Source organism: Cricetulus griseus, chromosome 3, assembly GCF_003668045.3.
Source record: "Cricetulus griseus strain 17A/GY chromosome 3, alternate assembly CriGri-PICRH-1.0, whole genome shotgun sequence".
Taxonomy (NCBI): Eukaryota; Metazoa; Chordata; class Mammalia; order Rodentia; family Cricetidae; genus Cricetulus; species Cricetulus griseus.
Window position 1 is genome coordinate 109,731,555 of NC_048596.1, and position 15,246 is coordinate 109,746,800.

At 40.7% G+C, this 15,246-nt stretch overlaps 1 protein-coding gene across 2 annotated transcripts in view; it reads left to right on the top strand.

Annotated features, from left to right (window-relative positions):
• Nucleotides 1-810: 810 nt before the first annotated feature.
• Nucleotides 811-15,246, top strand: part of Tmem135 (transmembrane protein 135) — a 188,202-nt gene continuing 173,766 nt past the window's right edge. For both annotated transcript variants that reach the window (XM_027407594.2, XM_035442406.1), the window contains exon 1: nucleotides 811-1,147. In XM_027407594.2, the coding sequence (XP_027263395.1) occupies nucleotides 1,007-1,147 (141 nt within the window). In that variant the 5' untranslated portion in view covers nucleotides 811-1,006. The remainder of the gene's footprint in view (nucleotides 1,148-15,246) is intronic.

Genomic DNA, 15,246 nt, shown 5'->3' on the forward strand with positions numbered 1-15,246 from the left:
AGGAACACTTCTTTTCCATATCTGTCTCTCTAGGGCTTCAAATAGGGCTTTGGAAATCCTATTAGTTTAGTAAATGTCGTGGAAGGAACTGGATAATGATGAGGGACCTATCCAAAGGTAATGCATTTCTGCTTTAAATAGCACCGAATTTAGAAGTCCCAAGAAAGTAGGCTATTATACACAAAGAAACGAACACTAAAGGGCTATATAGCAGGTGGTTCGTCATGGAAACAATCAGGTCAAGGTCTCAGGCCAGGCAGGAGTCCTATCATTGCACTATTGATGCCTCTACTGTGTGCACTATTTGGGTGATGAACACCTGTTAAGGACCCTGTTGGTAGGACTGCTTAGTCATTAGGGTCTGACCAGGCCTCACTACTGCCTTTCTGTATATGGTTTGTGTTTGAACACAGCCAAATGAGCACTTTCAACGTTTCCCTGGCACAACAGCGTTTAGGAGATTGAGCAAGTAGCAAGAACGCTAAGATTCTGTTGCAACCGGAGGCAGCCTTAGGTGAACACCTGGGAGAACTGGAACAACAGTGGAGTAAGCTTCTCCAGGCTGGTCCAATGGCGAACCTTTCTGCTCCATCTGCTAGCAAAGATACCGGATTCGTTTGTTTCACTACCTTCTGCCTTACTTGGCCCGGCTTTGAAAGGGCACAGCTAGAGCCAGGCTGGACACAGTGGCGATGAGCCGCGCGCTTCCACACGGAGGATGAAGGTGTTCACTTACTCCGCTCGCTCCTGGAGCCCGCGCCCGCCTACTCGCAGGAGCGCGCACGCACCGTGTCCCCGCCTCCGCCGTGCGCGCCCCGCCCCCTCGCGCTGCCATACGCGGACCGGCCAACATCCGAGGACTCCGGCCTCGAGTAACCCGCTCGCGTGACCTTTCCGCACCCTGCACTCCTAGGCCAGCTCGGCGCCTGTCCCGCCGTTGCTTGTCGGCCTCCCCCGCCGTGCCCGGCAGTCCCTTGACTACGCGCAGTCACTACCGCCGCTCGTCATGGCGGCCCTCAGCAAGTCCATCCCTCATAACTGCTACGAGATCGGCCACACTTGGCACCCCTCCTGCCGGGTCTCCTTCCTGCAGATCACTTGGGGCGCCCTGGAGGAGTCCCTCAAGATCTACGCGCCCCTGTACCTGGTGAGCAGGGCCGGCGCGTGTGCAGGATGTGTCTCCCGGGCTCATTGCTCGTGGGGCAGCTTTAGGGGTGGTGGGAGGCCCGGGGGAGCCCTCGGCGGAAGGGGGGGGGAGGGAACCCCGAGGGCGAGCTGTCACCGGACGCCTGTTGCTAGGATGGGGATGTGCACCTGGCTTGTAGGGTCGGGAGTGCAGGACACTTGAGAACCTGGATCCAGGGACTTTGTGATGGAGAGATATTGGAGCGCATTTAGTCAATGCTTGTCTCTCCTTGAGCTCCTCGCCCCTCTCTGATATGCAAAAGGGTGTGCTTCACCCCAAGCCCTCATGGCCACAGATCTTGTCTCAGTTTGAGATGACAGAGATGTGACTTGAGGGTTTTGCTCTTTCGCAAATTTCCAGAGTAGACTCCTGATTTGAGTCTTTTGTGCTGTGATTTTGAGTCATTGAAGGTGTTTTAGTAGATCCGACTTTATGTCACCAAGGTCATTTTCTTTACAGGTTTACATGTAGGGCATTTTATAACGAGTGTCTGGACACCTACCTGTAACACTGAGAACTGATAAAGATATGTTCTCCCAAAGAGCACCACTGTTTTCTTCAGTAACCACATCCTTGGCATTAAAGATCGATTATTTGGTCACTGAAGTTCATTGTTATTTTCTTACCTGTTGCAGTCTGTGTACTAAAGAAGGTAGACATCATGTTCTGTATGTTTCCTAAAAGTTTATTCAATATTCAATTGATGATCCATTTTTTTTTTGTGTTGAAGTAATATTTTGGATCAGTGACATCCTTGACAGTATGATTGTACCTGTAAATTATGGAGAAGTCTAATTAGTAATTATTGACAACACAGGAAGCCATAGTGACTCCCACTGAGGTTGTCGGAGCCAACTTCCATTTTCATGGTGTAGACTGGTGCTTCCCACCTTTAATGTATTTCAAGAAAATCCCAGGGATCATCTTAGAATGGGGTTTCTGATCCAGTAGTTCTTGGTGGAGGCTGTTCAGTAAATTTCTGATAAACTGTAAGGGAGTGTTGATACTGGGGAATCCCTCTCCCCTTTAGTAGTAAGGATCTAGATTAGAGACCAATAATAGACTTTTATTAATATAAAACTGTATCTACATATGCATTTTGCCTCAAAGACTGCTGTTATTGGCTCTTCTATATGAACTGTGGTCAGCCTTTGATTCGTATTTACTACTATGTTATTATTATTTGGTATTGCTGGGGTACTTAACCTATTGTCTTGTACTGTCAAGACAAGAGTTCTGTTGTTGAACTCTGCCCAGATTTTTTTTTTAAATATCTACTAATACATTGGGCTCTTGATCTTCTGCACAAAAAGACTATTCCTAGGCTGGGGAGGTAGCTCAGTGGTAGAGCCCTTGCTTAGCATGTGCAAGGTCATGTGTTCTGACTCCTTGCCCTGTTCCACCAATTCCCACCCTTGACAAAACAAAACAAAACTAATCCAGCCAATTTGTTCAAAGATTGTTCTTGATATCAAGGACTAGGAACTAGATGGGAAGAATGTTTACAATATGTAATATCTCCCGAGATCCACAGAATCATTTATTCATTCATTCATTTGATGAATATTTGTGGAATGCCTGGTATTTGTTGTACCTACAGCATAGACAATTTATTGATTCTGTTCTGTGTTACGGTAATTTTAGGGAGGCAACTGGGGCAGAGATTCACTGTAGCAAGGTAGGATCAGTGGGGATCAAGAAAAGACTTGTTATACTCTTACACCTTCAACTAGATTAAATACTTCTTGAGAACAAATTTACTGTCTCATGTGGCTTTATATTTCTTTTAGAGTTGTGTATTTCAAATTGATTGTGAAATGAAATTAGTGAGAACTGACTAGAAACTTATTATTAAGTAAAACAAAGATTAGAAAATGTTAGTCCTTTTCAGGCACTAAGGCTAAGCAGTAGAATTTGACTTTGGCCTTGATAGAGTTGTGAGGTACGTGGGTGTGTGTGTGTGTGTGGGTGGGGTGGGGGTGCTAAGTAGAGCACATAGTCACACTGTAGTTTTTGTAGGAGTTCTGTAGTTGCCAATCTGGATTTGCATCTCACCTCTATCAGTTACTATCTGATTTTATACATGTATGATTTTTTTATATTTATGTGTGTAAGAATTGAGGTAAGATGATGCACTGGCAATCTCCCACATATTTTATGTTATTACTATTATTATTTTGAGGCAAGGTCTTATGACCTTGAGATTTGGAATCTCCAGTCTCTACCTCTCAGGTGCTGATATTGCAGCTGTGTACCACCACACATGGTTTATACAGTGCTTCTGTCAAACTCAGAGCCTTATGCACACTAGGTGGGTACTGTGCCAGCTAAGCTCTATCCCTAGCTCATGTGTCTTGAATATGTGTATTTTTTCCTTCTTTCCTTCCCCAGTGGCACTTAGGAGTAAAGTTTACAGCCAGTTAGAGTTAGAGGAATTTAACTTTGGCCTTGAAAATAAGATTGGACACTGATTTCATGGTGTGAATGTATAGGGTACGTATCAACAGAGGGAGTTAAGTGTGACTTGGGGAAGAAATTCAAGAGTTTTGTAAGAGAAAGAATATGCACAATGTATAAAACAAATGGTGTGTGTATAGTTAGGTACTGTAATTCCTACTGAACATGTTGTGTTTGCTTCTTCACTCATCCTATACAACTGTGACTCCATATCAAGATTATCACCACTTCATGAATAAGAAAACAGAAACTCAGAGATAATTAATCTTGCTTCATAAGATTTTAGGTAAAAGTTCAGGGTTATGGCCTTGTTTTGTGTTACAATATCTGACTAAAGGTCAGCTCAAACGAACAATTTGTTTTTGTTTTATTTTATTTCTTTAGCCAAGGAGGTGACAGGAACAATGCTGTATAAGGACTCCTGTGGCAGTCACTGGTTGGAGTTGGAAGAATAGTTAGGAGTTGTAGTCTCTTCACCTGGTTTGTGGTCCAGAGCATTAGAACTCCCATGGAATCCCACTTGTGCTTCACTAGCCTCATGATCTAAGGAAAATTATCTGTTTCTGTTTTGCTAAAAGATAATTTCCCATGTCTTAGGGCTTTTGTTTGGATGTAGAATAGGATAGCAGTGTGCAGGATGGCAGCTGGCATAGGAAACCCCCAATGCAGTGGATTTGCTCTTGAAATATGTCCTTGTGATGGCTCCACCTCCTATTAGAGTAGAATGCTTTTATTTGGAACCAGCACTGTTCTGTTTGGAAGTTCTTAATGGGTTCGGTATGAATGAATGAACTTTAGTACAGTAGGTTGATATTTGGCATACTTGCCAGAGCAAATGAAAGTGCAGTTTTCGAGGCATCTCACTGGAAGAGTAAACAAGACATGAAGACAGGATTTGGGGACAGCATGAGGATCTGCTGATATTTGTAGGATCATAAATCATGTGGAAGTCATTGCCTTCATTGATAGAAATGGAGGCATCTGAAGGGCAGGTGACTTGACTGGAAGACTTTGATAAGGAGAACATTCTGGAACCCATAAAATAGGCTTTAGTTATATCCCTTTCATTTGAAATACTGGTCCTTCCAGTGGATTCTGTGCTTTCCTCACATTACACTTTTGTTCTATGCATTTGCTCTCATTCTTCTTTTACCTTCTGCTTAAAGTGTTTTGAAATGCAGATGAACCAATTTTATTCTGATGAACAATTTATAATTCAATTATAAAGGAATATAAAATGCCATCTGTGGTTCAGTGACTTATACAGTGGACTAATTGATAAAGATAGTGAAGTGTTTCAGAAAGTTATTAGCAAATCATTTCATAGAGTTCTGTGAAATCATATAAATTTCTCACTCAATGAGAACTATGTTACATCTCCTCACTTGACAATCCTGAAGTGATTTAAACCCCCTAGTATTAACCACACCTCATAAAGAATGGTTGTTAATAAGAATAATTATTCTCTGTGAATATGTTGTCAGAGATGAATTTATCTTAGAAAGTCCAGTGTACCTAAAGACAGACCCAGACTGAAAAGATGATATTCACTGTAGCTGTGCATGAAATTTTGGCCTGCATCTGTGTATTTGTAACCTCAAACACACATATACACGCATATACACATTAGCCTACTTTGTGATAATGACTCCTTCAAATTCTTTTCCTGACACCCAGTTAAGCCTTTGTTTTATTGAAGCAACCTGCCTCCAGAGAACTATATCTCATTGTTCTTATTCCTCATCTTTAATTTTTTTTTTACTCATTCTTTTTTTGTTAATATTCACAGACTGGTTTGTTTCTGGAATTTTCTTGTCCTACCAGGTCCTGCTGCCCTTCAGCCCCAAATAAGCATGGATGCTATAATAATTATAAATCTGTTGGCTGATGGCTAGGGCTTCTTATTGGCTAGCTCTGTCTTAATTATTAATCCATAACTACTAATCTATGTATTTCAATGTGGTCTTATTTTACCAGAGAACATCTGGCACGTCCTATCCTCCCAGTCTCTACATGGCATCCTCTCGCGCTCTCTCTCTTCCTACCTTTCCCAGAGTTCTCATCTCCTAGTCCTGCCTATCTTCCTGCCTCTATTGGCCAAATAGTGTTTTATTCATCAACCACTAAGAGAAACACTTATTCAGAAGAACATCCCCCATAACTGGGTTGAAGTTTTATTGTTTTAGGAATAGGATTGTATTGCTGCAAATATGGTTACTTGACTCTTTCCTTTCTTATTTGTAACCACGGCTGCCGAAAAGACTGTATGTTCTGTAGACATATGCTATGTTCATTTGATCAATGGTAGGGTTTAATTCTGCATTTAAATTAAAAGAAATTTTATGTACATTGGTATTTCCCTTGCATGTATGTCTTTGTGAGGGTGTTGGGTCCCCGGTAACTGACAGTTGCGAGCTGCCACATGTATGCTTGGGATTGAATCCAGGTCTTCTTGAAGAACAAGCAGTGTTTTTAACCCTTGAGCCATCTCTCCAGCCCCAACTCTGAAATTTCTTTGTTCACATTTAACTTGGATAATATATCCAGAGAAGAGTGGACTATTCAGGTTACCCAATATTCTTGTATCAGGACTCATAGGCCATTTCATGGCCAATTATTACTCTTGTTGTTATTCATTATTATCAAAATGGGAACTCCAATATCCAAAATTAATGCACGTTTGTCTTTACAATTTTATGTCTTGGTGAATTGTTCCCTTCATCAATATGTAGTGGCCTTTGCCTCATCTGATTAATGCTGGCTTGAAGACTAGTTCATCAGGTATCAGAGTAGCTACACCAGCTTGGTTTTGGTTTCCATTCATGTCATAAATTGACCCATACTTTGACTCTCAGTCTGATGCTGTCCTTTCCAGGTGGGGAATATTTCTCAGAAACAACAAGCTATCTGGCATTATTATTATTATTTTTAATTTTTTTTATTAGTTCAAGTTAGGGAACAAGCTTGTTTCACATGTAAGTCCCTTCTCCCTCTCTCTTCCCTCACCCCATCCCTCCTCCCCACCCCAACCTACCCCAACCCCATCCACCCACCACTCCCCAGGCAGGGTCGGGCCCTCAAAGGGGGCTCTGCAAAGTCCACCAAATCTTCCTGTGCTGGGCCTGGGCCCTTCCCCATGTGTCCAGGACCAGAGTGTATCCCTTCATGTGGGATGGGTTCTCAAAGTCCCCTCTTACACCAGGGAAAAATACTAATCCACTACCAGAGGCTCCCTGGAGTGCAGAGGCCTCCTTATTGACATCCATGTTCAGGGGTCTGGATCAGTCTTGTACTGGCCTCCCAGACAGCATCTGGGGTCGATGTGCTCTCCCTTGTTCAGGCCAACTGTTTCAGTGGGTTTCTCCAACATGGTACAGACCCCTTCGCTCTCCATTCCTCCCTCTCTTCAACTAAATTCCAGATTTCAGCTCAGTGTATGTCTGTGGATGTCTGTCTCTGCTTCCATCAGCCACTGGATGAGGGCTCTAGGATGGCATAAAGAGTAGTCATCAATCTCATTTTAGGGGAAGGGCTTTTAGGTTAACCTTTCCACCATTGCCTGGATTGTCAGATCGTGTCATCCTTGTAGGTCTCTGGAGATCTCCCTAGTTCCAGATCTCTTCTCGGACCTATAGTGGCTCCCTCTAATATGGTATCTCTCATCCTGCTCTCTCTCCTCTATTCTTCCCCCAACTCAATATTTCTGCTCCTCTATTTCCTCTCCTCTACTCTTCTTCTCCTGCTCTTACTGTGGCAGCTCCCTCTCCCCTACCCTCATGCTCCCAATTAGCTCAGGAGTTCATGCCACATTCCTGGGGTCCACTTATCCCTTAGAGTCCTTCATGTTTCCTAGTTTCTTTGTGAAGAGGATTATATGCTGGTAATCCTGTGCTCTGTGTCTAAAATTCATATATGAGTGAGTACATACCATGTTTGTCTTTTTGTGACTGGGTTACCTCACTCAGGATGGTTTCTTCTAGTTTCATCCATTTGCCTGGAAATTTCAAGATTCCATTGCTTTTTTTTCTGCTGAGTAGTACTCCATTGTATAAATGCACCACATTTTCTCTATCCATTCTTCAGTTGAGGGTCATCTAGGTTGCTTCCAGGTTCTGGCTATTACAAACAATGCTGCTATGAACATGGTTGAACATATGTCCTTGTTGTATGAGCATGCACTATTTGGGTATATACCCAAGAGAAGAATGGCTGGATCTTGAGGTAGACTGATTCCCATTTTTCTGAGCAACCGCTGTACTGATTTCCAGAGTGGTCTTACAAGTTCGCACTCTCACCAGCAATGGAGGAGTGTTCCTTTTTCTCCACATCCTCTCCAGCATATATTGTCATTGGTATTTTTGATTTTAGCCATTCTGACAGGTGTGAGGTGGTATCTCAGAGTTGTTTCGATTTGCATTTCTCTGATGACCAAGGATATTAAGCACTTTCTTAAGAGTCTTTCAGCCATTTCAGATTCCTCTGTTGAGAATTCTCTATTTAGTTCTGCACCCCACTTATTAATTTCATTGTTTGGTGTTTTGGTGGCTAGCTTCTTGAGCTCCTTATATATTTTGGAAATCAGCCCTCTATCAGATGTGGGCTCGGTGAAGATCTTTTCCCATTCTGTGGGCGCTGATCTTATTATTTTAACCCTGTCAACTAGCCTATATCTCTTCATTGGGGAGCAGAAGCCATTTACATTTAAAGTTATCATTGAGAAAGTTTTGCTGCCACCTATACTTTTGTTGGTTCCTTTTGTGATTGGTTGGATTATTGATTCTTTTCTTTATCTTGCAGATATTATGAGTTTGCTGTTTTACTGTGTTGGACATAATGGATTTAATGAAATTTGTTCTCATTTCTTGTTAATTTAAAAAAGTAGCTTTGTTGGTGGTTATCTGCTTTCAGAGCTTGAAATACACTGATGTATCTTTTCTGGGTTTTAGGGTTGTTAATGAGGAATCTGATGTTATTCTGATGTGCATGCCTTTGAGTGTGAGCTGGTGTTCTTTTCTTACAGCTTTAATAGGTTTCTTGTACTTGTGACTTGCTGATTATAGATATTGTGGAGGGGATCCTCTCTTGTCATGTGTATTTAGGGTTCTAGGTGCCTCTTGTGTTTTGTTATCTATTGTTTTTCTAGAAATATTGTACTAACCATGGAATAGATTCTGTATGCCATTAATTTTTTAATGATTTATTTATTTTATGTACATTGATGTTTTGCCTGCATGTATGTCTGTTCCAGGGTGTCGGATCCCCTGGAGGTAGAATTACAGACAGTTGTGAGCTGCCATGTGGGAATTGAACATGGGTCCTGTGGAAGAAGAGCCAGTGCTCTTAACTGCTGAGCCATCTCTCCAACAGTGCCATTAGTTTTTATTTTTCTCTCTTACCTTTTAGTTTTTCAGGTTTGATGTGTTGCTTTTATCTCAAGACTTCTGGGTCATTGTTATTAGTAGTAGTATTATTGATACTTTATTGAGTTTCTTGGTGATGCTACCCATTGTTTTAATGATTTATTTAGGTTTTTCTTTCCCAAAGTTTATATTTCCCTTAAAAATCTCAATTTGCCTTTTCATTTTGCTGACTTGTTTTCCATATTGCTGATTTTCTCAACCACTTTTTGACTTCTATATTACTTGCTTTCTTTCTAAGTATTAAATTGACTTCTTCATTCTTTTGTCATCTAGTTTTCTATTTGAGGTCACTTTTTCATTTTTAATAACAAACATTTGAGAATATTATCTGACTTTTTACTTTCTTCAGTGTCATTGCAGCTGTTGAGAAATTGTGACCTTGTGGAGGAATACTGTGGTCTTGTTTCTCTTGCCTGTATTCCTGTTATTTGTGTATTTGTTGGTTTGGGCATCTCTTCCTGTTTTATTCGGAGATCTTCTTAATGTACAGACTATTACTGTGGGCTCAATCCTCAACACTATTGGAGAAGGCCAACTATTGCAGAAGCAGTAACTCCAAGTCATAGAAGATACAGACTTAAACTCAATTAGGGCACAATAGAATGTTGCCAGTTACCATAAAAAGAAAACAGTGGGCAATGCAGTTAAAAAGCATTTGGGGTAAATGTGGAAAATAGTAAGTGGATCAGGTAAGTCCAGGGAGCAGGGAGAGGGGACATGAAGGGGAATGGAGATTTAGTAAGCAAGAAGTAAGAGAAGAAATTGTTGTAAAGAAAAGGAAAAGAGGAGAGTGAAGAAAAAAAATATAAAGGAAAAAGATTTCCTAATAATGAGAACATTTATAACAAATTTCAAATCAATGTAAGAGGGTTTATAAAAAGGTAAGTATCAGAGCTAAAAATCGTAACAATAGAAAACACTTCAAATCCCAATCAGAATAAGCCAAATTTCAAAATATTACTAAATGCATACTAGAAGAGAGATAAAACACCCCAGAAGAAAAGAAAGAAAAATTGTTCAATAATCGAAAAATACGTTAATACAGTTATATAGTTTTATGATGAAGAATAAAAAATAATAGCATAAAAGCTGTCCAAAAAGTATGCTAACATTGTATTGGGGAATAAAAGAGGGGGCCATGGGACCAGACAAATGATGGCCTGTTTATTGGAGAAGGTTCCTTCAGCATTGAGGACTGCTGAGTGTAGTCAGGGGCAGGCTTGTGTCAGTTGAATTTGTAGGGTCTTAACTAATATGACTTATGTTGATGTTTGAGCCTGTTTGGAGAAGTGTCTGCTAGCCAACAGTAGTACTCTTCCCTTTGTCTACCACGACACACTCAGCCTTGCAGTCTGTGGGCTGAGCACGTTCTTCTGGCCTGCTGAAGCTCTTTAGCATGGCCAGTGTTCTGCGTAGGATTGTTTGGAATTGTATAGGGAATCAGAGAAGCAACCACCACATTGAGATGTGTACAGGCAGTCAGTCCTGTCTGCACACCTTCAAAACTCTATGCATTGACCACTCTGCTCGACCTTCAGATTTCTCCAGTTCCATAGCCATGAGCCACACAGCAGTTAGCTTGAACCAATGGTTGATCGATTACCAGATCTCAGGTTCTGGGCTCTTATATTTGAGACCAGTGTTTCTCAACCTGTGGGTCATGACCCCCTTGGGGGCCCGCATATTAGATATCCAGCATATCAGATATTTATAATTTGTAACAGTAAAACTACAGTTAAGAAGTAACAACTAAATAATTTTACGGTCGGGGGACTTAACACGATGAGGAACTATATTAAAGGGTCACAGCATCAGAAAGGTTGAGACCCACTGTTCTAGGGTAATTTTAGTGTAAGCTGAGAAGATCTGGACCAATCCAGTAGCTGCTAGTACTTTTTGGTTTCTCAGCATCCAGCCCTTTTGCTCTCTACACCTGTCTCACCAGGCTGTCTCTCATCCTGAGTGATGGGGGATGTCCTGTATGCTTCCAGTTTATGTTTCTCTTATTGGTTGATGAATAAATGCTGATTGGCCAGTAGCCAGAGAGGAAGTATGGTAGGGGCTACCAGATGAGGAGAATTCTGGGAAGAGGAAGGCAGAGAGGTGTCACAAGAGAGACACCATGTAGCTACCAGGAAGATAGAATGCTGGGCATTCTCTGGTAAGATAAGATTGTATAGAAATACATAGATTAATAGTTATGGGTTAATAATTTAGAGAGCTAGCCAGTGAGAAGCCTAAGCCATCGACCAAACAGTTTATAATTAATGTAAGCTTCTGTGTGTTTATTTGGGACTAAAGGGCCAAGGGACCAGGTAGGATAGAAACTCTGCCTACACCTGAGTGTGGTAGGTTAAATTCAGCATCCCAGATTTACGATGGGCTCCTGTTCTCAGGACCCTAGGATAACTTAGTTTCAAACAATCGATTCCCTGCAAGATGGCACCTGGTCACACGCCACTTAGCTAGGGGAATGCCTGTTCACTTCTGACTTGTTTCTCTGCAAAGATCATCATCTCACCAATACTGGGTTTGAGATAGATGTGTTTGCTGTGGGTTTGCCCTGTGGGCAGGACCCTGCAGATCTTTTCACTGGAGCTGCATGGGTTTCATTTTGAATGTTGCTTCATTTCTTCCCATGGCTGGAGCTGAGTTCAGATGGCTTCTTTTCAGTCTGTACCTTTCTTTTTCTCCATATTTTTCAACTGATTCTCATTTATTTTGGGAATCTTTCAAGCTCTTCCTTCTCTTTCCTGGAACATAGTCTGTTCTTTTTCTTTTTTTCTTATCCTGACACTTCTCCTTCACTGGCTTACACCTATGTAGCTACTATTACCCATTTTCTTCAAAGTTTTGCGCTATTCTTTGTATTAGTAATTTTTATATTTTTACAATTTGTGAAAAGATTGATGCTCACTCAAAAGTTCACTTGTAATATTTAATATTCCTATGTATTGTATCATTTATACTAACAAAATATGTAAAAATAGAAATTGTATTTTAGAGCTAGAGAGCTGTCTCAGCAGTTAAGAGTGCCTACTGCTGCAGAGGACACAAGTTCAGATTCTAGAATCCACATCTGGTGGTTCACAAGCACCTGTAACTCCAGCTCTGGGAGGTCCAGTGCCTTCTTCCATATATAACCATATACAGATACATGTTTTAAAAGAGAAATTTTATTTTGTATTTTGGATGTTAGCCATTATTTCCCATTTAAAGTAACTGGAGTTCCTCACTACCTGCATACAGCGGAGACCATGAAAACTGTAAGCCCCAGACAAGAGCGAAGCAAAGCACAGAGACACAGTATGCATTTTGTTGTGGTGTTTAAAAATGCTTACTGGAACACTGGGAGTATGAATTCTGTGGTGTTCAGTACTTAGGTATGGAAAAATTTTTCATTAACCCTTTTAATTTTTCGTAGGTACCCCGGGACCTCCTGAGCAATGTGCTAGATCTCCCCTTTGGTGAATCAAGTACATATACTCTTTTGCATTTTGGGGAAGGAATAATTTAAAGGATACATTTTTGCTCTCTTTTAGATTCGTAGGTCTCTTCAGAGTATGAAATGCTTATTCAGTATTTACTTGAACTGTAAAATCTAGCAAATCTGTTATAATCTCATAAGCCTGTCCATGATCAAGCCATTATCTTTAGGTCTTTAGTAAATATGTAACTAAAAACTGGGACTCCTAGGAGCATCATTTTGCAAAAGGCCAGGAAACCACCAACTGTGAAGAAATCAGTGATATGGACGGAGTTTTAGCCCAGTTTCTATAGAGAGTTAAGAATTGTGTGAATGCTTTGGTAATAGACTTAGGCTTTTTTTTTTTTTCTTTCTTTTTTTAAGACAGGGGCTTAATCTGGGTGGCCTGGCACTTATTGTATAGCTCACACTAGCTATGAACTCTGGAATGCTGGGATTAAAGGTGTGTGTCATTCATTACACCTGACTATAGTCTGTTTTTAAAAGAAAATTAAAACAAAACTAATCAAGGATCCCTGAAGTCATTAAGTAATTCAACCTGCTGAAAAATACCTTTCTTGCTTATCTGACCTGAAGAGATCATGGAATCATAAATTGGTTTTGCTTGAGGTCTCATTTTGAGGTATAAGTGAGAGGTTCATTTTATCCCTGGCTCCTCATTAAGTAATCAATAACTTTTCTTGCTTTGTTACTAGTCATTTGGAAATGGAGTAGTCTTTGGTGCTTTTTCTTTTAAAGGTTGTGTGTATTTATTGATGTGCCTGCTTGAGAGTCCCTTGACCTTGTTTTCTTATGTGACTTCTTGTTATTCTTTGTCTAGTCTGTTGAGTGCAAAGTTCGACTGCCAGCGTATCACTTCTAGTTGGAGGTGAGGGCCTGATATTGCAGTAAACACTTTCTCAATCCACCCTTTCCCTTATCAGCTGTGGAGTGTAGCTGGCCCAAGGTTTACCTTTATCTGCCCCATAGGCCAGGGATGAAATGAACATGTGGAATCCATATTCTAAATGATGATGCAGTGTCACTGTTCATGGTTTGGATCCAGCAGATTCTCAATAAAACAATTTTTGATATTTATTTGATTGAAAGAAGCTTAGAAGGTCTTCAAATCCCCTAGTGTTTTCAGTGGCAACATTATGTCCTTTGTGTGCTCAAATCCTGAGTGTTTTCAGTGGCAACATTATTTCCATTGTGTGTCCAAATCCCAAGTGTTTTCAGTGGCAACATTATGTCCTTTGTGTGGTCACTAGAAAATTCTCTTCAACTAAGTAAGAATGGTCTACCTGGAAAACTTAGTATTTTTCAAAACTAATCTATTTTGAAAAGAAAACTACATTTTGGTATCGAGACTCACTTGTAATTCAGGAAGCTAAGTCCACACTGATAGCTACACAGTGACTTTGTGCCCATCAGGCTGCTTTTATACCCAGCATCCAGTGCTGCTATTAGGATACAGATTGTTTTGAATAATCAGACCTTTACTTTTTTTTTCCAAACCTGTACCCCAGAAATGCTCCTGCACAGAAGACAGTGATTTAATCAGGGAAGTGTGGATTTCTTCATGTGTCCATGGTCTTATTTACATCCTGGGGAGCATAGTGTAATAATTTACCCAGAGTTCTCACTTCCCTCTCACCCTGCCTTTTTCACTGTCATTTCTTCTCTTGATTATTATTTCTACAGTAAGTCAAGATTGGAGGGAATTCGGAGATTATAGTAAAAGGGGGCAGTTACAAAAATGGCAAAATTGTCTCATCTGGAATGAATGTTGACAGGTGATGTATGGCTTGTTGCTAGTATTTCCCCCCCCCCAACATGTTGTTGTTTGCAGGGCTAGGAAGCCTTTCCCAGGGAAATGACCTAGTGATTATATTACTGCACTGGGAGAATATATGTGGGGCATAATGTTTAGCCACAGGAATGAATGCCAGCACAAGGAAATGGAGAGAAATAAGAGATCATTACTTTTTAAGAGTTTATTGGACAATTTCCTATGTCTAATACCCTGGCCAAAATTTGATTTTTTTCCTTCCACTTGGTATCTTTTTACACTTGAAGGCAAAACGGTAAGAAAATGTTACCTTAGATGTTAAACGTTTTGAAAGCTGGAGGCTTTCTTCTCAGATCTACATTTTAAATTCTAGTAGACAGTTTTACTTACAAATAAATGCTAGTAAAACCATTTCGAATAACTTCTGTTTCTCTACAGTACTCCTTAAAAGGTAAATTGAGGTTTCAGACAAAATGGTTACTAAGAAGTAATCATTTTTTTTAGTGTGTGTGTGTGTATACATGTGTACGTTCTTGTGTGTGAGTGTGGGTACAAGCTTTTTACAAGTCACATGAAGGTTACAGGATAACCTTGGATATCCATCCTTGCCTTCCACATTGTTTGAGACAGAGTCCCTTGTTCTTCCTCCAACAGACCATGCTTCTGAGGCATCTCCTGTGTCCTCCTCCCATTTTGCCATAGGAGTGCTGGGATTACAGATATTCACTGCTGCATCCAGTTTTACGTGGGTTGGAGGGATTCAAATTCAGAGCATCACACTTGTGTGGCAAGCACTTTACCCATGGAATCATAGTGCTGACCCTTAAGTTACTTTGAAAGCATTCTTTGTCTCTGCGCTGCTTTCTTTCTTTCTTTCTTTCTTTCTTCCTTCCTTCCTTCCTTCCTTCCTTTCTTTCTTTCTTCA